This window comes from Ursus americanus, chromosome 18 (assembly GCF_024610735.1).
Source record: "Ursus americanus isolate L20-20 chromosome 18, mUrsAme1.1.p, whole genome shotgun sequence".
Classification (NCBI taxonomy): domain Eukaryota; kingdom Metazoa; phylum Chordata; class Mammalia; order Carnivora; family Ursidae; genus Ursus; species Ursus americanus.
The window spans coordinates 20,379,486-20,403,136 of NC_142144.1; the positions used below are offsets into that span (position 1 = coordinate 20,379,486).

Consider the following 23,651-nt stretch of genomic DNA (forward strand, 5'->3'; position numbering starts at 1 on the left):
GTTCAAAAGTCAAGGATCTAGAATGGAAATGTTGAGGGGTTTTTTTTTTTTCTATCCTTAGGAAATGGAATTCAACTACCCCTCAGAATGTGTTTAGAAACATTTGATTCATTTCCTCCAGGCTTACCTTTGAGGATTTCTTTTAGCAGGATAATTCCACTGAGGATATTGCTACTGAATGCCGATCCATGTATCTTTTAAAAGAAATTAAGTCTCCACCTTCTGCTACATATGCTGACAAGCTTTACCAATAGGCAGAGGGGAGACAAGCAAAAAGAGTTAAGAGAACACCTGCTCACTGAGGAGCCGGCCAGACGGGATGAACACAGAAAAGGATTTGCCTCGTCCGCCATATTCTGCCAGATCCATAACCTTGGCACTATATTGTATTTCAAGTGATAAGAAAAAAAAAATCTAGAAGGAAATCACACCAAAATGTCATTGTATTACAGGAAAATATTAATCTCATCCTTTTTCTTTTTTCCTCCCATTTTTTTAAGCATTTAATGTTTTACATCAGTCATCCCTTTTCTTGAATTTAAGTTTTCTGAAATGTGATTGCAGCACTTTGATAATGAAAACCAATGTTAAATAAAATGAAATTAATTTATGCCAAAACAAGATTTTTACACATTTAATTTGCCCAAACTAAAATTGTGTCTCAGCTAAACTATTTCTCCCTATAAGGGTACAGACTATATGACAGTCATAACTCTCGGAAATGAAAGGTCAAAATAAAAATGGTTCAAGCTACATTTTATAAATTTATTCTTTCAGGACAAAAGTCCATTTTAATCCATGACACCAAGAAAAATCTTAAAAACATATAAACAAGAGTCATCCATCAAAGAAAAAGCTGTGAACACCTCTGGCATTGAAAATTATGATTTCATCCTCCCCAAAACCCATGCTCACACAGTCTGAACAAAATTTTGAAGTTAAAGGACTCCGTCTTAGACTGAGCCTCAGTTAACTCTTCCTCAATCTCTTCTCCTGTTTTCTAAGTCCCATGCATACAACCTTCCCCTATGACAGAGGGTATGAGTGGGAACAGGTGAGGAAATTCATTCAACCTAAGTATTTGTGATTAGAAGACTCCCCAAAGGAATTAGCACTACAGAATTGGGGGGGGGGGGAAGAATGCTTAAATTCAAAGAACAAATCACTGCTGATGAATTTTCGTGCATAAGGGTGATGTCAGTTTGAAGGGCATCCCTCCCGAGGCTGGGTGAGAAGAAGCCTGTGTGTGGGCAGTCCTAGCACCTACCAGATTCCTGAGACACTAAGCCTCCTGGAGCCTAGGTTTTCTCAACAGCAAGAAGAGGGTTGGAAGGGACATCCTTCAAAACCGCACAGAGCCTCCCAACAGGCTCTGTCTGAGGACCTGTCAAGATGAGGCGCCCACGAAAGGTCAACTTTGATGTGTGACGAATGCAACTCATTTTCATTGTAAATGTACTGATGGAGGGCTCTACTTTTTGCCTTCCCAAATGTTACATGATATCAACTGATCACTTCTCTTTATTACGCTTTTGCAAATCCATTTCATGAATTATAGTTTATGTAACATTCTTAACTTGGAAACCAATATTTGGTAACTACAAAGAACAGTATGATTAAACACAAGTTTTCTTTCTGCTGTAAACAATTTACTTTGGGGGAACTGGCTCTTGCTCCCCTTCCACTTATTCAGGTTAGACATACTTATTTTAAAACTTCAGGAAAGGGACACCTGAGCTGAAAGCAGACACTTAGCCAACTGAGCCACCCAGGCACCCCATAAGACATCTAATAACAAATACACTTCGATATACTTTTAAGAGAAAACAGCAAGACTAGAAATTAATTGCACACACATTATGATTTCATTAGTGTTAAAAATGTGGATATAAAAAGTTAGGAAAGATCTAGAACTCATGAGAACTGTCCTCTTTATACTCATCCTTATTTTCAAATTTTCTACCATTCTAATACTTTCATAGTCACACATAAAAATGTTTATTTTTTAAAAGTTCTTTTATGGACATAATGGATTAAATAACAATTTGTTTGATGCGCTGGAAAGCAATAAGAAAAAAATCATCATGAAGCAGAAGGATGCACACACTCTCTGACCCAATATTTGTTTTACTTACTTCCACCACAAATTGTTCTAGAAAAGATACAGAGATACATGAAATATGATTAAATGACATAAATTAGAAGTAGGTGAGAAAGATCAAGAAAAAACAAGGACAGACAGAAAAAGTAGAGCCAGGAACGAGGCTAGCAAGAGACACTCACTGTAGAATTCTGCGCACTTGCTAAAAATGGGCCACAGACATTACTGTGAACTTCTGGAGAGAAATCCAGTCAGTTATAAGACTCACAGTACTCATAAAATATGCAGTCCAATAAAATGCCAACTATGAGTCTGTAGTAAATTTTTCCTCTGTGAAATTTAGGGTCTAACTGAGCAAGGAAAATAAAGCAAAGCTCTATTTTCTAATAACAATAAAAAGAGAGAAGTATACACCCACAATTCCATAATCAGGGACAAGCATTACACTGCTTTGTTCTGGGTCCTTCCACACCACGATCCATAATCCAGAATGCCCCAGAAGATCACAAGGTCATGGGTACACACCTAAAGTCAGATCTACAAATAGGTAACTGAGCACAAGAGCTGTACGAAGAATATTCTTTTTGCCACCATCCCATGACTATCCAGGCACCCCTGCCGATTAAAAAAAAAAAATTAATTTTTATTCTTTGGTAAATTCAACACTTTCAAAGACCTAGCACAGAGCCACAGGGCAATCAATCATCCTGCAGAGCACCTGTCCATTGGGCCTCACTTTAATCACAGAGGAACTCTTACTCCCCAGGAGCTGATGCGCCTAGCGACTGTGGCCTGCAGCCCTTCCAGAGAATTCCCATTCAATCTCAAATGTACAGCCAGTTCACTCTGGAGAGGTCTGGTCTTCCTCAGAAGTGCCATCTGTCCAGGCCACAACTGGACCCTATGAAGTCTGGGTGATTGCCCCCTTCCCCGCAAAGGGACCTCCTCTTCCCTTGTCAGATATTAGCCAGCTAATCTCATTCTGCTTCAAAGCACTGCTATCCGAAGAGAATACCCGAGAGTAATGACCAGAGAGGCTTCTGGTCTCTTCTCATGCTCCTCGGGGCTCCCTATGTCTGAGCTTCACACCAAGTCTTCTAGAACACCCACTCCGTACGTTATAAACTCCTGTAGTTCTCCCAGCTGTTCAGAGTCTGAACACCGGCTCTCCCCAGAGACTACAGCCTCCCTGCTGGCCCAGCAGGTGGAAAGCTGCTCGTTTTCCCACATCTCACCCGCTCTGCCCCGGGCCCTCCAAGACCAAGAGTTGCTGTTGCTCTCCCCCTCGCTCCGCACTGCTCCTCACCTCCACTGCTCCACGGCCCTGTGTAAACCCTTTCGAGGCTCATGCCGTCAAGATACCTACATCTCTGTCCCTCTCACACCTGTCATCTACTGACACCCCATCCTGTTCCTGATTCCCAGAGGATTCTAGTGCCAAAGGGGCTTCCTCTCCAAAGCCCCTACATGACCTGGGTGCCCTCGAGATCTGTGTGTTCGCACCCACGACACCCACCTCTGGGCCAGCAGCTTCTCCTTCCACTCCCATTGCCTCCCCTCAGACTGTCATCGGGCAGAAAGTCAGACCTCCCTCTCTCCAACCAGCGCCTCCCGTATTTCAGACCCGTCCACTGCCCAAGACCCCTGGTTTTCCAGCCTCTTGGGACCTACAGTTCGCGGCGTTCTTGTCCACTCCTATCTTCACCCCCTTCCTTATTCGGCATCAATTCCATAACCCATGACTTCCGCCTCTTCTTTGCCACTATCCTCAACGTCCCTTCCCTACCGTCCACCCGACTGGAAAAAGTGCCACCGTGCGCTTCCTGCTGTAGCACAGCGGCTGTGTCACTCCCGGAGGAAAGACAAAGCGGGCAAACACACTAAAAGCCTCCACACTGCCCGGCGGTCTTCTCGTACTTCCTCCGTCAACTGCCTCCCACGTCGGTTGATGCAAAGCCTGTAAAGTTGTGGAACCCTCCCCGCCTTACTTCGAAACCTCCCGGGAGCGCTTCGCAGAGACTTCGTCGCCTATTCCCAGAGAAAACTGCCGCTAGAAGCACAGAACCCTCAACTTCCCGCCACAAAGAACAAAACAAACCAAAACAAAAACTTCCCGCTTCCACTAGAAACAATGGAAGAAGTACACCTCCCCCATCAGAGGCCACTGCTCCCTCCACCTCTGCTCAGGCTGCTCTCCTCGCCCCTGCTCGGCGGCGGCTTCCATCCTGCTCTCCACTCTCACCTTCGTGTCTCCTTCTCTAGCAACGCCAGCTGCTGCGCCCTCACACAAGTCCCGTCCATCCTTCAAACCAAACAACAAGTCCCCCCTCCAGCCCAAATCCACACTTCCTCCAGCTCCCGTTCTCTCTTCACTGCCAAACCACCAACACACAGGTCTTGTCCTCCTCACTCACTCAAACCCCACAGCACACTGGCTTCTGCCCACCACCCCAGGGAGAGTGCGCCCACCAGTCATCCATAACCCTCTTGTCGTCAAATCTAAAAGCTCGCTTTGTCATCCTCATGCAACCTTGGCCTCTGAGTGGTGTCTAGCCTCTGTGGACCACGGAGGTATCTAAAAAGGGGAGCTAGTTGGGGCGGAACACTTGGGATTACTAAGGCGATGGGGTAAGAGACAGAAGGAAGACGGCTCCTAAAGGCCAGGTAGCAGACCGAGCAGAGAGAGCTGGGGGGAGTGGGGCAGAGCCATCCCTCTCTTGAAAATCATGCCTGTTGGAAGCACTGCCACAGACAGAGCTGGATTCGAGTTCTAGCTCCGCCACTTACCAGTTGTGTGTCTTGGAGTAACTTTCTTAGTAGGTCTGTGTCTCAGTTTCCTCATCCGCAAAGAAAACCACCACCAGTACCTCCCTCATTGAGTGTGGATTAACTGGCAATATATTTAAAGGACTCACCACAAAATAAGTTGATGGCTCGTCCATATAGCAGAACACTGTTGCAGTCTTAGAAAACGATAGCACGGTCAGGCTCTGTGCTCAGTAGGGAGTCTGCTTGAGGTTCTCTCTCTCCCTCTCCCCCCCCCCCCCCCCCGCTCTCTCTCAAATAAATAAATCTTCAAAAAAAAAAAAAAAGGAATGATAACATAAAGGTGTGCTTGCTGGCATTTACTAGTACAGAAAGGTGCCCAACACATGAAGTGAATGGGCAGTGTGCAAAATGCTCATTTTTGTAAATGGACATAAATAGTTCAGAAATTTATAACTGACTATTTCTGGCTGGTGAGCTCATTGGTGTTCTTTTATTTTATTGTTTTAGCTTCCTTGAGTTTTCTAGTTTCTCTACAATAAGCACATATTACTTATATAAAAGAAAAGGTTTTCTATGACCAAAAAGTACAAGCACATGGTTAAGTGCTCAGTAATTAGCTAATCTGATGATGATACTTTCTAGGAGCCTGCAGAGAAAAGAGCCAGGATCCACTTGCCCTGAGAAGGCCGGCCTGGCTTCCCACCATTGGAGAGGAAAGGGACCCATGACTTAGATTTGAGTACATTGCTTTGCCTATGTTGGCTCTCAGCCGTAGGTTCATTTTAGCTCAGGCAAAAGCAGCTCTGTACTTTGTCCAGCTTTGGTCATCAGAAATCTGAATTAGGAAGGAGAGTCAAAGCTCCAGGTATTAAAGTATTTGTACAACCTCGTCCTGTGACCATTAACCTTGCTTGAGAACCACAGCAGAAGTGGAGGTCCCAGGGCAAGATCAGTGTGTGAGACCCTGCGTTCCTGTGTATGTAACTATGCTTTAATGCAACGTTCAGAAAGAAGGTTCCAAGATATTAAACCTGGTGTCGCTACCTGCCACAGGAAAAGAAAAGGACTCTGGTTTGAGATAGAATTGACAGTAAGAAGTAAAACTTAATTCTGCAACGAGTTCACCAAGGGGTGGTGGCGTCACAGTCAAGGGAACACGGGGAACTGGAAGTTGGAAGAGTTCTGACTTAGAAAATATCAACCCCAGGAAGAAGGGACCGAAATAAGAACACCGAGGGAAAAGAATGAGGAAGGAAGGAAAGAGAAGAGGCACAGCAGAGCGCGTGCGTCAGCTTGTGACTCTGGGAACAGAGGTCCTGCAGGACTAGCATTGCAGGAGGTGGGGGAGGTCGACTGCAGGGCAGAGGAGTCAAGCAGGGGGGCAAAATGTGAAGGCAGGCAAGCACTGCCGTGCCAGCTAGGCAGTCACCTTGTCCTTCAGCTGTTTAGAGCATAAATTCAAGAAAAACAGGTTTTGCATTTCGCTGACTACAACGTAAAAAATAAGTTGAGCCTGGGGGCGGTGGGGGGGGGTGGAGTGGAAAGAATTCACGGGAATACATATATCAACCTAGGACCTCTGAGGATCTAACATACATTTAAGGGCCTAGCCACGCCTGGGAAGCAGCAGGCACCCTGGGGCCAGGGGGATGGGGGGAGACTGTGTGCGTGCACGTGCGTGTGCACACGTACATAGACAAGTTTTCAAATGTGAACCAGGTGCAGAAAGGACAGGGAAGGAATATCAAAGAAATACCTGAGAAAGGCTTACATGTCCACAGAGAAAAGATACTGCATAATCACTGCATAAATAATTGGGCAGAGATCGAAAAACTAAGCTCTCTATTCATTCGAACATGGAAAAGCCTTCAAAAATACTGTAGAGGGGAAGGTTAGAAAACAATATTATAGTGAAATCTGAATTACATATATTTTAACTATATATGTGCATATGTAAATACAAAAAAAGAATGGAAACAACCAAATTTTAGCAACGGTTGTTTTTGGCAAGAACAACGTAAGTGAGGAGGGCTAAGGAAGGCTTATATTTGGTCTGTATCATCGTTTACTTGATTGTTCGCAATAATGTATTTATAATACTTGCATAATTTTTAAAATATAGCATTGTCATCCAATAAAAGATGAAGAGACAGAATTCGAGTGTATTTTATTCTCTGCTTTTTCCCTCCAAAGAATTTAGACAAGTACAGAACCTACTAAAATTTTCATAGTAAAAAATGTTATCTTCGATAATGAAAAAGAGAAAAGGCACAGAAGAGACAGATGATCATAAATGTTTCTCTTAATACCCTCCACAAAGGTGCTCTCAATCTATTAAAACTTCTACAAATATCTGTAAACCCTGCTTCATCACGTGGCTTGTGGTGGAGGAGAGTACCAACAAACAGGACGGTTTCCTGAATAAAACACTTTCTTTATTCAAAAATATAAAGTTATGACTCCTAGGATAGGTTGAAACTATAATTCTTGGTTTGCTGTAGTGGGGGGCAAGCAACTCCATTTTGGGTTTCTTTTTTAACATATCCTTTTACAATAAATTGGTAATCAAGTAACACAAGTTAGAAGTATACATATATATTAATATATATAAAGTGATCATGTATATTTTCTCCTAATAGTATAAATATTTTTGCTCTTCCTCCGGATCAGTGACTCTCGACCAGGAGTAACGCTGTGCCCCAGGGAATACTTGGCAATGTCTGGAGACAATTTTGGTTGTCTCCACTGAGGGTTGGGGGAGGGTACTATTGGCATCTAGGGGACAGAGGCAGGGGGTGCTGGTAAACACCCTACAATGTAGGGGACACCCCCCTACAACAAAGAACTATTCAGTCCAAAAAGTCATTGCTGCCAAGGATGAGAAACCCTGCTCAAAACCTAAAATTGTAGTGCTGTTTTAATAATATAATTTAATAATTTAATAAATAATTTTCAAGAGTAAAAAATGACACATTAAAGTTATTCTTTTGTAAGTGGAATTAGGTTAAAGAGTATGGGTTTGAAAATAGAAATGTGGACTTGACAGTCATAAAAATTCAAGTTAGAATCCTGGTTACCAACTTTGTATCCATGATCCTTTAATTTTTTTCTTCAATATCCTCATCTCTAAAATTATACCTACAAGATCTACCTTTGAGGGTCACTGTGTCAATCTCAGCCCCCTGCTGACCACCCACATGGCACAGAACAGAAAGGCAATCAGTCTTCATTCCCATCCTTCTCTTACACCCCTCCCCCTGTGATCCATTCCAATTATGCCAAATTACAATCACGGTCTCACCAGAGATTTAGGATGATACAATGATTCATCAATTTCAATAGTAATATGATACTAACATGTTAAATAGTATCATGAGCAAAAATAAGTGAAAGGAGAGGGATTAAATGTTTTATTTGAGGGGCGCCTGGGTGGCTTAGTCGTTAAACGTCTGCCTTTGGCTCAGGGCGTGATCCCGGGGTCCTGGGATCGAGCCCCACAACGGGCTCCTCTGCTATGAGCCTGCTTCTTCCTCTCCCACTCCCCCTGCTTGTGTTCCCTCTCTTGCTGTCAAATAAATAAAAATAAAATCTAAAAAAAATAAATGTTTTATTTGAAGGACTATAGTCACAATTTCTCCTTCATTTTAAAGTAAAAAATTCACATAGAATCCTTTTAATCTGAAAACATCCATTCTCTCAAAAAGCCACACCCACCATTGGAAGGAAGGTGAACAGAGTCCTACAAAGAGAGGGAGAAAGGGAGGCAGGCATCATGATGGTAGGTCTTCAGCTCACCCAGACCACTCCACGGGGGCAGAAGATAATGAAGGGACCTACTTTGGTGGTGATTCTATACGTGATGTAGGTCTCCATCGTGCAGACATGCTTCTTGGGATCGTCAACTGTGACAAAGAGATCTCTGGTCTCACCATCGATGTCATCATCCAGCTGAAGTCTGTTGAGAAGGGAGGATGAAGAAGCGGGACTGGAAGTACCTGCCGGAGTACCACCGTTGGGCAAAATGAGATCCTGAAAGAGGAAAAGAGTCACCTTACAATTAAAACGAAAACACGTTCTCTGGAGAACATCAGCAGAAGTGGCTCGGCTCACGTAGCCAAACCAAGAAACACCTCTACCTACAAAAGTGAACGTTCGAAGACACTGAGCCTCCACTTACTAAGTGTTTCTTAAGCGAACAGGTCTTCTGGGACAGAGGGAAACAAACCATGGGAGTGCTCTACGCCAAATTCATGCTGCTCATCTTCCAGCAAGCACTGGAGCGGCGTCCGGAAGCACCCAGCCCAGGGGCAGAGAACGGAACAGCGCCCCCTCCCCCAGTCAGACATCGACAGAGAACGCCATGAGCACCCCAACAAGCGCATTCTCTTTCTCCCCCTTTCTCAAGACCACCACCTGGGCCCAGGTAAACAGGAACAGATCTGAACCATCTTAAATACTTGGCACATTTAAAAACTCAATCAACCATCACAAAGAGACAAGTGAACAGTATACCCTCCAAAAGGAAGTTCGCGCCGATGCCTAAAGAGGGTACTTGCCAAAAAATTGCATCTGAATCCTGAACGAATCTCTAGACACAACATCGGTTTATAGGAAATACAGAGGAGTGAGGGAGGTGTCAAACCATAGTATAAAGATGCCATCAACAGAAACCCACACTGTGTGAAATTAAAGAGATCCGAAGACCCAGTTTCTTCAATAAATGAACTGCAAGGAGGGGAGAAAAAAAAAAAAAGACAGAGGAGCACCTAGAGACGCGAAGCAATTTAGAGACTGAGCAACAATCGCAGTGGATCCTGATTAAAACAAAGTGTTAGCAGATTCTGCAATATTCGGGGAAATGTGAATATTGATCAGTTATTTGCAGATATCAAGGAATTATCAGGCATGATAATAGAAATATTATGATTTTACAAAGCCTTCATCTCTTAGGAATATATGCTAAAATATGCATGGATGAAATGATAGGATGTGTGGTATTTGCTTCAAAATAATGATGCGTAGGTAGACGGGGATATAGATGATACGAGATATGTCCCAGAGTTGATAACTGTTGAAGCTGGGACTTGCAGGTTCATGACACGTTTGTCTATGTGTAAATCTATCCACAATTTTATAAAAGCTTTAAAAGGGGGGGAGGTGTACAAATGCCAGAAAAGAAAGAGAAAGAAACATTTTAAAATTATGGACTCTTCCTCTTTAGGCCTTAGGAGGAGCGCCCTTGATTAAGTTATGTTCCTACAATATCCAAAAAGGTGCGGTCTTACCTTTCTTGGTGTTTAGGTTTAATAACAGACAAGGCTCTGTCTAGCAGATGTGAAAGCATCTGAACGTCCCCAGAGATTCATCAGGAGGCAAAGACAGAAATAAGGCAAGAAAGTGACATGACACCATGGAAAAGACCTTGGAAACATCCTTCACCTGTTGGTCATCAGGTCACAGGCTGAGGGTGGGGCGATGCCTTCCCTGAATTCTTTCTTCTCGTATGTAGGTTGGATTTGACTTAGCCCCCAGATAAGAGAACACAGAGGAAACGAGAGGTCAACCTAGCAGTCACATCCATGAGCTCCAGCCAATCACGGGACATCTGGGAAGAGGGCTGTGACAAGGCAGAGGGAAGTATGGTCTGGAGTCAAGGGCAATGTCACCCAACTCAGGGGATGATGGAAAGTAAGCAGATAAGCCACCTTCCTTTGTCTCCATTTCTACGGACTGTAGAGAATTTAATCACATGCATATTTACGCAATGCCAAAAATATTTTTGTAACTACTGAACGGATACCGTTTTCACAGAAGATACTTGTGGGAATAGACCCCACTCTCCACTCCTCCTCAGCCCGGGGGCTTGTCAAACCCCATGGCAGCTGCTCTCGGTGTGGACAGGCCTGCAGAGTCAAGTAGCAGCAGCGACCAGCTGATCTGACTGCTCTGTCAGCAGACACACACCACAGGGCGTGCACCGTCCATACCCCAGTGTCTGGGGATCCGAAAGGACATCTTCTCTGGAACTCTGATAACCACCGTGCCTCCCTCGTTTCACTGACCTCAGGCAAGGCCATGCTAGGCATTGCAGGGGTCCACCCTTGCTTACATTTCATCAACACTAGCACATGGGGCCCCAGATCGGCTCTACTGATGGCTGAACATTGCACAAGAGAAAGAAAGAACTCAAAACCTTTAGTCAGATAAGCCAAAACAGGCTCTGACAGCAGCCTTCCACCGTCTGGCCTAAAAGGATCTTACCAGTCTTGTTTCTCATGGCATCAGTTCCAGAACCCACCATGCTGTTTCCTACCCCTCACCTTTGCTTGCAAAGCAACCCCTCTTTTTTATGAGGTGGTCTCCGAGTACCTCACTGGAATCTGCTCAAATGCCCCCTCCTCTTGGAATCCTTCCTTGATCTGCCCCCTGACAGGATTAGTCCATCTTCTCAATCCACTTTGAAGGTATTTCCACTGAAGCAGTTTTCACGGTTTTAATCATTTATTTATAGGTAACATCCACAAACACCACGAGTCCCTGACAGCCGACTGTGCCCTGTTCACCTGTGTGTGTGTCGTGCGCGTGGCTGGCTGGCTGTCTGTTTGCAGGTCTCCCGGTGACTCCAAGCCAACTCGCCTGACCTTTGCTCTGGGGACCGCTGCCAATAACTTTCCAAAAACAGCTCACACAAAGGTCTGAGATGTCTCGGCCGGACAGCGGGAAGTTAACTTGTTCTCAAGTCAGTTCATGGGGGTGGGGGAGGGGAGGGGAGAGTCAAACAGATCTTGTCACACGAAGAGTCCTTCCTCCTGGGACAGTGTGACCAGGGAAACTCTCGCACCCTGACCATTAGGTATTTCCCAGGCTATTATGTAAGTGCATACGAATAGCCAATGAACTAGAAATGTCTACGATTCCCTAAAACTGGACCCCGCCAGCTGGGCTTGCCATGGCACATGTGTACACAGTGCTTCCACGTTCTTACTTCACCGCAGCTCTGGGCAGCCTCGTCAGGTTGGCAAGACAAGATACCGTCTCTACAGAGAAGGAGGCAGCCTCCAAAAGGTCACGTATCATGTCCAAGGGAAGCTAGTCATCGCTATGCTAAGAGCGGAACCCAGGTTTCTAGTTCCGAGTTCAAGGTTCTTATTAAGCTGAATGTCTTCTGTGTGGCTTTTTCCAACCCAACAATGCCCCATTCTCTGGCCATAAATCCTTCTGGGAAAATATGAAGCTTCTGTTTTTAACACCAATCAAGGAAAGCTAACATTTCCCTTAGGGTCTTACTACAAGTTATGCCCCAATGACTCCCCCTCAAGATACGGTTTCCATGAGGAGTCAATGTGGAAGGAAAATATGAAAATCTTAGGAGGAAAAGGACAGAGGTCAGAGTCCTCTAGCAGCAGGTGTGCTATGCTGAGAGACCTAAGTTCGAGAGCAGGCTCTGTGGAATGGCAGCACCTTTCTGACCAGCAGGAATCACAGAATGCAAGACGTGAGAGAATCCTTGGCTCAACACAAAAGCCTCCTGTTTCATTTTCACTACCCTATAGTCAGGCTTCCACCCTGCAGCCAGAGAGCCCTTTGAAAAATCAAAGCATGTCACTCTCCTGCTCAAAACTCTCCAAGACATCCAATCGCATTCAGAATGAAATCCAAATTCCCTCCCACAACCCGTAAGGACCAATGGGACCTCATCATTCTCCCTGACCTCATCCTTGACGTTCTCCCCTAGCTCCTCCCACTCCAGATGCACAGGTCTTGGCTCCTTTAGCCCTCAGGGCTTCCGTATTCGTTGCCTACTCTACCTGGATCACTCCTCTGTCCTCACGTTCCCGTGCGGCTGGCTCCTCTCTTCAAACCAGTTTCTGCTCAGATGATACCAACTCAGAGAGGCCTTCTCAGCCACAAAATCTAAAAATATCCCTGCACCCCTCCTATCACTTTCCAGCCCCTTCCCTGGCTTTATGTTAGTCACAGATATCACTATCTGACAACTTATTATGTATTGACTGATTGTCTGAAAAGAGCAGAGACATTGTCTTATTCACTCCTCTATGCTCTGGCACATAGTAGGTACTCAATAAGTACCTGATGAATGAATGAGTCTTAGAAATGATCCAACTCAATCCCTTGCCAATAGAAGGTACTCAATAAATATCTGTTGAATGACAAGGAAAGGGAGCCTAGCAATGACTAGGCAGTTCTGAAGCCCAGTTCCACTATTTACAAGCCGTGTGACTTCAGCAAGTTTCTTAATCTCTCCATGCCCTAGTTTCCTCATTTATGAAATGGGTATAATGGGATTGAGTGAGTTAGTATACGGAAGCAATTGGAACAGTGCCTGGAACAGAGTGGGTGCTACACCACTATTAACATACTAAAAAAAAAAAAAGTGAAATCAACTTGTCTGCAAGTACTCTTGCACCCCCCAAGAGACTATGGGGCTGGGTTCACAACAGACACTTAATAAATGCTGCTGAAAATAAAAATTGTATCAAGAGTCAGAGTTGGTGCCTCAAATACACTTTCCTTAATGATTTTACTGTAGCTACAGTAACCCTTGTGAAAATTGCAACTACACAGCTGATAAATAAATGAAAACTTCTCATTGTTCCAAAATACCAATTCTCACTTATGCAGGTTTGAGTTATAAGTGAATTTCTTCTCCCCCTCTACCCCTGTCTACCTAGGAAGAGAAATACATACACAAGCTGTCTCAGAAACCCCTCTGGTTGAAAGAATTTCAGTTATAAGACCTACGTTGTAGTCAGCCAGCCATGAGATAGATTATTAAATTAACATAAGTCATTGGCAAAACTCTATTTTACATTATACATATGGCTTATGAAAAGAAAGTGTGAGCCAATATGGACTTAATTTTTTAAAAGTCATGCTTAGGAGGAAAAAAAAAGACACAAATCAGGAAACAGACTCTTAACTGCAGAGAACAAACTGATGGTTACCAGAGGGGAGGTGGGCGGGGAATGGGTGAAATAGGTGATGGGGATTAAGGAGGGCACTTGTGATGAGCACCTGGTGACTAATAAAACCTTTAAAAAAAAAAGTCATGCTTAAATACTCTAACTCTTTTTGATACTATTAGAGGAATGTGGGCAACACGATAATCTAGTTTCAGAAGAGCTTGACACATCCTTATCCTGAAGGGGAGAAGGCCCACACTGTACCTGACTTGTCTCCATTCCCCCCTCCTGTCAAGCACACAGAAGGTGCTTGAAGAATGAGTATGTCCTAAACAAACTGAACAGAACACTCTCGATTGTTGACTTTGTTGTAATGTTGAATTTAAGCCCACTTTAGAGAATACATTCAAAGGGAAAATCCCAAAAATGTTCTGTTCAAAGATGCTCATAACAGAACAAAGAACACAGAATGAACCCTGGAAAAATCCCAAGGGCTCAATAACCAGGAAAGGATTGTGTTTACATTAATAGGAATGTTACACACTCATTTAAACATACAAATCTAGACTCCTAGATAAACTCCATGAGCTGGGCACACACACCTTTGCTTTCTCCCTCTTTCCATTCTCCAGATACTAACTTAACAACCCAGAGAATGGAAAAGAAAGAGCAGCAGGGGGGAAAAAAGAAAAAGCAAAGCAGTGACTGGAATCAGACCAGACTGGAAACCAGCAAGCATGCCATCCAAATGCCAAAATTCCCAAAGGTTTTCAACTGTATCTAACTGGGACACAAGTGAGGAAAGAACTAGGAGGTATCTTTTAACCCATGTCCCTTAGGTCACTTAAGGTTATCAAGGTTACCAAAGAAGTAGAGAATGCCCTGAAGCCCTCACGTACACTCTAATTTGAAAGTGCAATCTTCTGGGGGGTGGGGAGTGTGAAGGGCCAACAGTGGGGCAGAGAAGGACCACCAGAGTGGCTGGCTGCTGTGCGCAAGGGGATGCCACACACAGGCAAACAGGCCATGTGAGGACCACCAGTAGAGGGAGGCCTGGCCACAGGGCTTCCTCTCTCTGTGAAGGGTGGAGATGCAAATGCAAGACAAAGGTCAGAGGAACGTGAAGGCAGCTAGTCAGTTGCCTTGGGGGGGTCCACACCAAGCACAAGCCAGACAAGACAGCAAACTGAAGGAGCTAGGCCCTACTGAGATGGGGAGAACACCCGAAACAAGAAGGAAGCCAGGCTATGCTGGATCCAGACACAGAGAGAAATGAAGCCAAATTTCTAGAGCAACTAACCAGGACCCTGGCTTTCTTCCTTCTGACTTTTCCCCACTGACAAATCACTCAACTCATCTGTCAAATGATTACTCAACTCAATCTAAGATCCAAGAAGACAATTCTAACATCATGGAGAAACAGAGGGGATCCAATAATTCACTTGCTCTCATAGGAGGCAAATGGCAGGCCTGCATTACCTCATCAGACAAAAGAAAACCTAAAAATATACCCAGCCTATGTTAACTCATCATTCAGACTCAAGACCAAAATACAAAGAAAGTAGCACAGTCCTCAAGAGTAGATAAATATATGTATTTGAAAAAGGTTTAGCCCATGAAATAGAACACTTTAGACCACATCTACTTTGTGCTCCCATTTAAAAAAAAAAAAAGTCAAAACTGGAAAAAGGAATAAAAAAGTTAAAGTATAAATTGAAAACATAAAGGAGTAAAAATTACAAGCCTTCTAAAAGATAAGCTAGATAAAACAACTTAGGAAACCTGATTAATACAGAAGGGGCAGAGGGAGGGGAGTAGGCAATAACTATTTAAACTTTACCTCTATGTATGATTATAAATTATAAGGATATGCTATGAATAACTATGCCAATAAACTTATAAGTCTATATGAGATAGACGCCTTTCTAGGAAAATACATAGACAAAATGAAATTTAGTTGAGGTAGAAAATCTCAATAAATAACCACAGGACTGTTGTCAGAGAACTTTTACTAAAAGGTAAGCTAAGCCCCATGGTTGCACAGCTGAGTGCCACTGAATATCACGAAGTTAAGTTCTGTTTTATTCAAACACTCTAAGACGCATACTTTTAAAAAATGGAGAAACCTTTTAAATCATTTTATGAGGATTAACTATATCTGATATAAAAATATTAGGACAGAAAAGGAAATCAGATACAAGCATAAACACTGTCAATAAAGTGACAGTAAGTGGTATATTAAAAAAATTTTTAAAAAGAATATACCAGGATCAAGTCAAATATGTTCAAGGAAATCAAGAATAATTTAACATTAGGAAATGTATTAATGCAACTTACTACATTAACTGATTATATAATCATTGTTGGATATAATCATGTCCTTATACAACTACCAAAATGCTTATTGGTATCATCCACTGGTAGTGAATTGGTATCAGCCACTCCATTAAAATCTCTAAGTAAAATTAAGAAATAAAAGTAAAGTTCCTAAGGGGCATGTGGGTGGCTCGAATGGTTGAGCACCTGACTCTTGGTTGTGGCTCAGGTCATGATCTCAGGGTCATGAGATCAAGCCTCTCATCAGGATCGGCTCCCGGCACAGGATCCGCAGGAGATTCTCTCTCCCCTCCCCTCCTGACTCTCCCTCTCTCTCAAATACATTAAATTTTTAAAATCTTATAAAAAAGTAAAGTTCCTAAGAAGTGAAACTTCTTCACAGTTACATTTCTATACACTAATCATGAAGCAGCAGAAAAAGAAATTAAGGAAACAATCCCATTTACAATTGCACCAAAAATAATAAACTACCTAGGAATAAACTTAACCAAGGAGGTAAAAGATCTATACTCTGAAAACTAGAAAACGCTGATGAAAGAAATTGAAGATAACACAAATGGAAAAATATTCCATGCTCATGGATTGGGAGAACAAATACTGTTAAAATGCCCATACTACCCAAAGCGACCTACAAATTTAATGCAACTCCTAGAAAAATACCAACAGCATTTTTCACAGAACTAGTACAAATAATCCTAACATTTGCACGGAACCACAAAGATCCCAAACAGCCAAATCAATCTTGAAGAACAAAGCTGGAGGCATCACAATCCCAGATTTCAAGATGTATGACAAAGCCACAGTAATCAAAACAGTATGGTACTGGCATAAAAATAGACACATCGGTGGATCAGAATAGAGAGCCCAGAAATAAATCCATGATTATGTGGTCAATTAATCTATGACAAAGGAAGCAAGAATATGCAAGGGGGAAAAGACAGTCTCTTCAACAAATGGTGCTGGAAAAATTGGACAGCTACATGCAAAAGAACAAAACTGGACCACTTTCTTATACCATACACAAAAATAAATGCAAGATGGATTAATGTGAGACCCAAAATCATAAATTTCTTAGAAGAAAACATAGGCAGTAATATCTCTGACATCAGTCAGAGAAACATTTTTATAGATAGGTCTCCTTTGGCAAGGGAAACAAAAGCAAAATGAAACTACTGGGACTATACCAAAATAAAAAAACTTTTGCACAGCAAAAGAAATCATCAACAAAACAAAAAGACAACCCACCAAATGGGAGAAGATAGTTGGAAATGATATATCTGATAAGGAGTTAATATCCAAAATATACAAAGAACTTATACAATCAACACCAAAAATAGTAACAACAAAAATCCAATTTAAAAATGGGCAGAAGACATGAACAGACATTTCTTCAAAGAAGACCTACAGATGGTCAACAGACACATGAAAAGATGTTCATCATCACTCATCATCAGGGAACTGCAAATCAAAACCATGAGATAATCACCTCACACCTGTCAGAATGGTTAAACTCAGGGCACCTGGGTGGCTCAGTTGGTTGGGTGTCTGCCTTCTGCTCAGGTTGTAATCCCAGGGTTCTGGGATCAAGCCCACATCAGGCTCCCTTAGCAAGGAGCCTGCTTCTCCCTCGGCCTGCTGCTCTCCCTGCTTGTGTGTTCTCTCTCTCTCTCTTTCAGTGTCAAATAAAATCTGAAAGAAAGAAAGAAAGAAAGAAAGAAAGAAAGAAAGAAAGAAAGAAAGAAAGAAAGGGAGAAAGAAAGAAAGAAAGAAAGAAAGAAAGAAAGAAAGAAAGAAAAAGAAAAAAGAAAAGAAAGGCTAAACTAAAAAACACAAGAACCAGCAGGTGTTGGTGAGGATGTGGAGAAAAGGAACCCTGTGCACTGTTGATGGGAATGCAAACTGGGCAGCCACTTGGGCAGCCCCAAAATTAAAAATAGAATCACCATATGATGTAGTATTTCCACTACTGGATATTTACCCAAAGGATATGAAAACGCTAATTCAAAAAGATAAATGCACCCCAATGTTTAGAGTAGCATTATTTACAATAGTCAAGATATGGAAGCAACCCAAGTGTCCACCTATAGATGAATGGATACAGAAGATGTGGTGCACATACACAGTGGAATATTATTCAGCCATAAAAAAAAGAATGAAATCTTGGGGCGCCTGGGTGGCACAGCGGTTAAGCGTCTGCCTTCGGCTCAGGGCGTGATCCCGGCGTTCTGGGTTCGAGCCCCACATCAGGCTCCTCTGCTATGAGCCTGCTTCTTCCTCTCCCACTCCCCCTGCTTGTGTTCCCTCTCTCGCTGGCTGTCTCTATCTCTGTTAAATAAATAAAAATAAAATCTTTAAAAAAAAAAAAAGAATGAAATCTTGCCATTTGCAACAACATGGATATATCCAGAAGGTATAATGTTAAATGAAATAAGTCAGTCAGAAAAAGACAAACGCCATATGATTGCACTCATATGTGGTATTTAAGAAACAAAACAAATGAACAAATAAGAAAAGAGACAAACAGGGGCACTTGGGTGGCTTAGTCGTTAAGCGTCTGCCTTTGGCTCAGGTCATGATCCCAGGGTCCTGGGATCGAGCCCCACATTGGGCTCCTTGCTCAGCAGGAAGCCTGCTTCTCCCTCTCCCACTCCCCGGCTTGTGTTCCCTCTCTCGCTGTCTCACTCTCTGTGTCAAATAAATAAATAAAATCTTAAAAAAAAAAAGAAAAAGAAAAGAGACAAAAGCCAGACTCTTAAATACAGAGAACAAACTGATGGTTACCAGAGGGGAGGTTGGTGAGGAGATGGGTCAAACAGGCGAAGGGGATCAAGAGTATACTTATTGTGATGAGCCCCGAGTAATCACTCTATTATACACCTGAAACTAACAGAATATTGTATGTTAACTATACTGGGATTTTAAAAATAAATAAATATATAAATAAACAAAATAAAACAAAAACCAATACCAGTGCCATGGCAGACTTTTCCAGGAACCAGGCTGGGTATCTTGAAACTTTTGAAGAGAACGTGGGGGTAGGGTGGGGGATGCACAACAAAAGTTAAGTTCCCAATGTTTTATAAGAGTTTATGTCAGAAAACATCAACAGTGAACCTTGAAAACATTATGTGAAAGAAGCCAGGCATCAAAGACCACATGTATCATTCCATTCATGTGCAATGTCCAGAACAGGCAAATTCATAGAGACAGAAAACAGATTTTTGGTTGCCAGGGGCTTGAGGGAAGGGAGAACAGGGAGTGAATGTTTAAGGAGTATGAGGCTTCTTTTTGGGGTGACAAACATATTCTGGAATTAGACAGTAATGATGTGTGCACAGTGCTGTGAATATACTAAAAACCACTCAACTGTATACTTTAAAATGGTGAATTTAGGGTATGTGAATTAGATCTCAACATTTTTTTTAAGAAGCAGGAAACAATGTAAAACATTCAAGGCCTGTCTACTAAGCTCAGAAACAAGATCCTGATACCTAATATCACCCCATTATTCAAATTGTTCCAGAAGACTCTAGCTAATGCAATGATGTACGTACAGGAGAGCTCTCTGCGCGGAGGTACTCAAGAAGAATGCTTGAAAACATGCAGGGACCCACCATATCACTCCCTGGCAAGAGGTCAGTTCCCCCCTCCCCCACAAATTATCTAAAATGGAAATACACATAATAGGGAGAAGATGTATTTAAAACATTTAAAATGATCAGTCTGAACTGACGTCACTAAATAATGTTCAGTGACAAGGGAAAGGACACAAGCTAGATGGGGGATGGCATTATATTTGCAGTTATTAACTTCCTTCAAGAGGATTAGACATTCTTACTCTTGCCAAGTGACCGTCCACAGGAGGGCACATCCCCCACCCCTCCGCCTTTTGGCTTGGCTACGTGACTTGCTCTGACCAGTGGCACACCAGCCAATACGACACACACACCAGATGGGAGCAGACAGTATTAGAGACACTGCCCCTTTTCACCAGCTCTCCGGCTCTGTCTCCTCTGCCTTGACACTGGCCACAGCAACTGACTCACTGCCACTGACCTACACCGTGACCTAGAAATTAATGTTTGCTGCAAACCTCTCAATTTCTGGACCTATTACCGCAGCAAGGCTGACTAATATATGTAATTATAAAAATGTCTATATAATTTTTTAAATCTAGCTAGGAAATAGTGATATAAACAATATTAAAGCTGAAGGTTAGAAATTTATCTTTTTTTTCCCCCGTAGAGTTATTCAAACGTAGTTAACTATATTTCCTAAGTTCCAGGACCCTACTTGCTTATTAGTAGGAAGCTCAACCCTCCTTCCTTCCTACCTCTGCCCTGCAATCCCTATCACAAATATTCTCCAAAACCTCCAACGTTGGTTGCACAAGCATCTCCAAGTTCCCAACGCCCACCAGCCCGTGCTTTCCAGGTTAGTGTCTTCCCTGAACTTCTGAACCTTTTCCTCCTCTGGATTCTGGACCATTTCTTATGAGGTAAAGACTCTTCTTTAGACACGGGTTAAGAAACCACCTGTTTCAAAGCTTTATTTGTAGACAAATAAAAGTTGTGTAGAAACTGAAAAGATTGGGGCGCCTGGGTGGCTCAGTCGTTAAGCGTCTGTCTTCGGCTCAGGGCGTGATCCCGGGGTCCTGGGATTGAGCCCCACATCGGGCTCCCTGCTCCACTGGAAGCCTGCTTCTTCCTCTCCCACTCCCCCTGCTTGTGTTCCCTCTCTCGCTGGCTGTCTCTCTCTGTCAAATAAATAAATAAAATCTTTAAAAAAAAAAAACATGAAAATATTTCCCTAGATTTTCTATTGGAAAACCTGCCCTTCAAGTAAAATCCACCTAGTGATTTGCTGCAAAAGAAGACCTCACAAGAGCACAAATGAAGTCAAAATGAAGGAGCACAAGTCCACGTTCTTTGGCTCAGATCCCAACGTGTGTTACTAGCTTTTTCTAAGAATCTCCAGACTAGCAATCACTTCTCCAGACATTCTTGTGATTCTTGGGAGCAAAGATTTTTCTCCCAGTCTTGGATGCATTTAAACACGATCCCTTGTCATTTCTTCTACGGACGATACTCTGTGTTTCAACCACATATGGAGCGCCTCACACATATTAGCCCAAGTGCTAATGCGGAGCCACCAAACAGAAGTGCTACCAAACACTTTAAGGTAGTGTTTAAGGGACTCAGTCTAGCTGGACACATGGGCGTAACCCTCCACAAGGCGATGCAGTACGGGTTGTAATGGAACTCTGTGCAAAATTAGGAGGGGAGCAAAGCCTGCTGGGATAACTTGAGAAGAATGGCTGAATTTGCCAACTGGCAAAATGAGGCTGTGGGAGAGCTTGGCGTGGGAAGGAGGAGAGGTATTTGCAAAAGCTTGTCCCTAACTGAATGATTACTAAGACTCACGGCACAAAGGTTCTGCCTCTATTGCGAGTCAGGGATGTGCCGGCCATCTGGAGGAGTCCAAAGCCCAGGCAGACAGCTCTCTAAAAACACAGATTGAACCTCCCCGAAAAACACATAGTCAAGGAAAATGTGACTCTGCCTAAAAACCTGCTCTCTTTTTGCCCTCCCTTGACCCACTCTGCTGATTGAAAGCTAAGGAAAGGCATTCCTCCACTGAAATTTCTGCACCGAAACCACAGGAGGGTCTGGGGCATAAAGCCCCTCAGGGACCACCCAAGGTGTCTGGGTCATAAGAAGGCTTAGAAGTGTCATGCATGGGGTCACTCAAGCAGAAGCGTGCGGAATTCAGGTCTTTGTCTCTATTCTAAAGCCGCGCTACATAACCTCGATGCTCCTCCTTGTACCTCCCGTAAGAAGGGGAGTGATGGAGAAGACAAGCAGAAAAAAGACCAACTGAGAAAAACTTGTATTATGACTGGTAATCAACAGAGGATAAGTGAAGTTTCATAAAGATCATGAAGCTAACCTACTGAGGACACTCCGTCAGAGGTCCTCCTCTCTATGCTCTTCCTACCCTGGCCCACTCCCTCCACTCTGCTCTGTACCAGGAGACGCAAAGAAGGGAGACGTAGGCTTAGAGTCCAAATGACTGGGCCTGGATTCTGGCTTTGTTCCTTGCCAGGCCTGGGGTTAGGCACCTAATCTCTCTGAGCCCCCATTTTCCATTGGGACACGGAGGGTGTAGAGATTAAAGAAAACACATAATGTGCCTAGTAGAGTCCCTTAATAAATGTTAGTTCTTTCCCACCCTCAACTGTACCATTCATTCATCGTACAAAACCTGGTTCTAGGGGCGCCTGGCTGGCTCAGCCAGTGGAGCATTGTGACTCTTGATCTCAGGGTTCTGGGTTTGAGCCCCATGATGGATGTAGAGATTACTTAAAAACAAAATCTTAAAAAAAAAAACAAAAACCAACAAAACACCTGGTTCTAATTTTCATGTTCTTGTGCTACCATCTGACACAGTACTATGTGTATGGAATGCACCCCATATTCAATAAAACAAGTTAAAGTTTAAGGAAGGGGCATTTCTGGTTTTCAGAACATGGACCTGGAGGAAACAGTATCCTGTACGAAGCTGAGTATGTACTAGGTGACCAAATACCTGTTGATGAATCATCATCCCAGAGCAAAGACTTTCAAGGGTAACAACCTTCCAAAGGAGGAACAGCACAAGGCAGGACTCCACGACCAACAGCAGGTGCCAAGGGGCTCCCGCGGAGTCCATGCCTACAGCCCACACCATTCAGCTATGCTTACAAAACCTTGCTCTTTGGGCCACTGGCCGGCTCAGCCAGTGGAGCACGCGGCTCTTGACCTTCGGATTGTGGGTTCAAGTCCCACATCGGGTGTAGAGATTACTTAAAAAATAAAATCTTGAGCAACCTCTCAGGTCCCTTCTGTCTTCGGGAGCTTTGTACTGTCACTCAATGAACTTTGTTGCCCACCAAAAAATAAATAAATAAATAAATAAATAAATAAATATATATATATATATATATAAAATAAAATAAAAAATACAATCTTTAGGGGTGCCTGGGTGACTCAGTTAGTTAAGCATCTGACTCTTGATTTTGATCAGGTCATGATCTCAGGGTCGTGAGATCAAGCCCCATTTTGGGCTCCTCGCTGAGCATGGAGCCTGCTTGAGCTTCTCTTTCTCTCCTCCCTCTACCCCTTCCCCTCGGTTCTGTCTCTCTCTCTCCCTCTCTAAAAAAATAAAAATAAAATCTTAAAATTAAAAAAAAGTGCACATTTAGTAAGACTAAAAGTGTCCTTGCCTCAAAAATTACCTAAAGTTCACCATTCCTCTATAACAGGGACTCTTTCTCAGGAACCCATGAGCCCCTCATGCCAAAAATGACGTGCACATTTTGTGTATGCACGTGAGAATTTGAATCTTCCTTCAGAGAGAACCTGCCATTTTTAGAGTCCCCAAAATACCCATGGGGAAAGAAGTTAAGCACTATAGATTCTAAACTCTCTAACTTAAAAAGAGGAAACAGAAGTACATTTCAATTTTCACAAGCTCCCCAA

The 23,651-nt window shown here is 43.1% G+C and overlaps 1 protein-coding gene across 5 annotated transcripts in view; it reads right to left on the bottom strand.

The window, feature by feature from the left end:
- The window catches only part of SNX30 (sorting nexin family member 30), a 110,341-nt gene that overhangs the window by 52,743 nt on the left and 33,947 nt on the right, over positions 1-23,651 (bottom strand). For all 5 annotated transcript variants that reach the window (XR_015727345.1, XM_045814795.2, XM_045814793.2 and 2 more), the window contains exon 2: positions 8,708-8,899. Coding sequence is in view for 4 of the 5 variants with exons in the window: in XM_045814795.2 (XP_045670751.2) it covers positions 8,708-8,899 (192 nt within the window). In the remaining variant the exon portion in view is untranslated. The remainder of the gene's footprint in view (positions 1-8,707; positions 8,900-23,651) is intronic.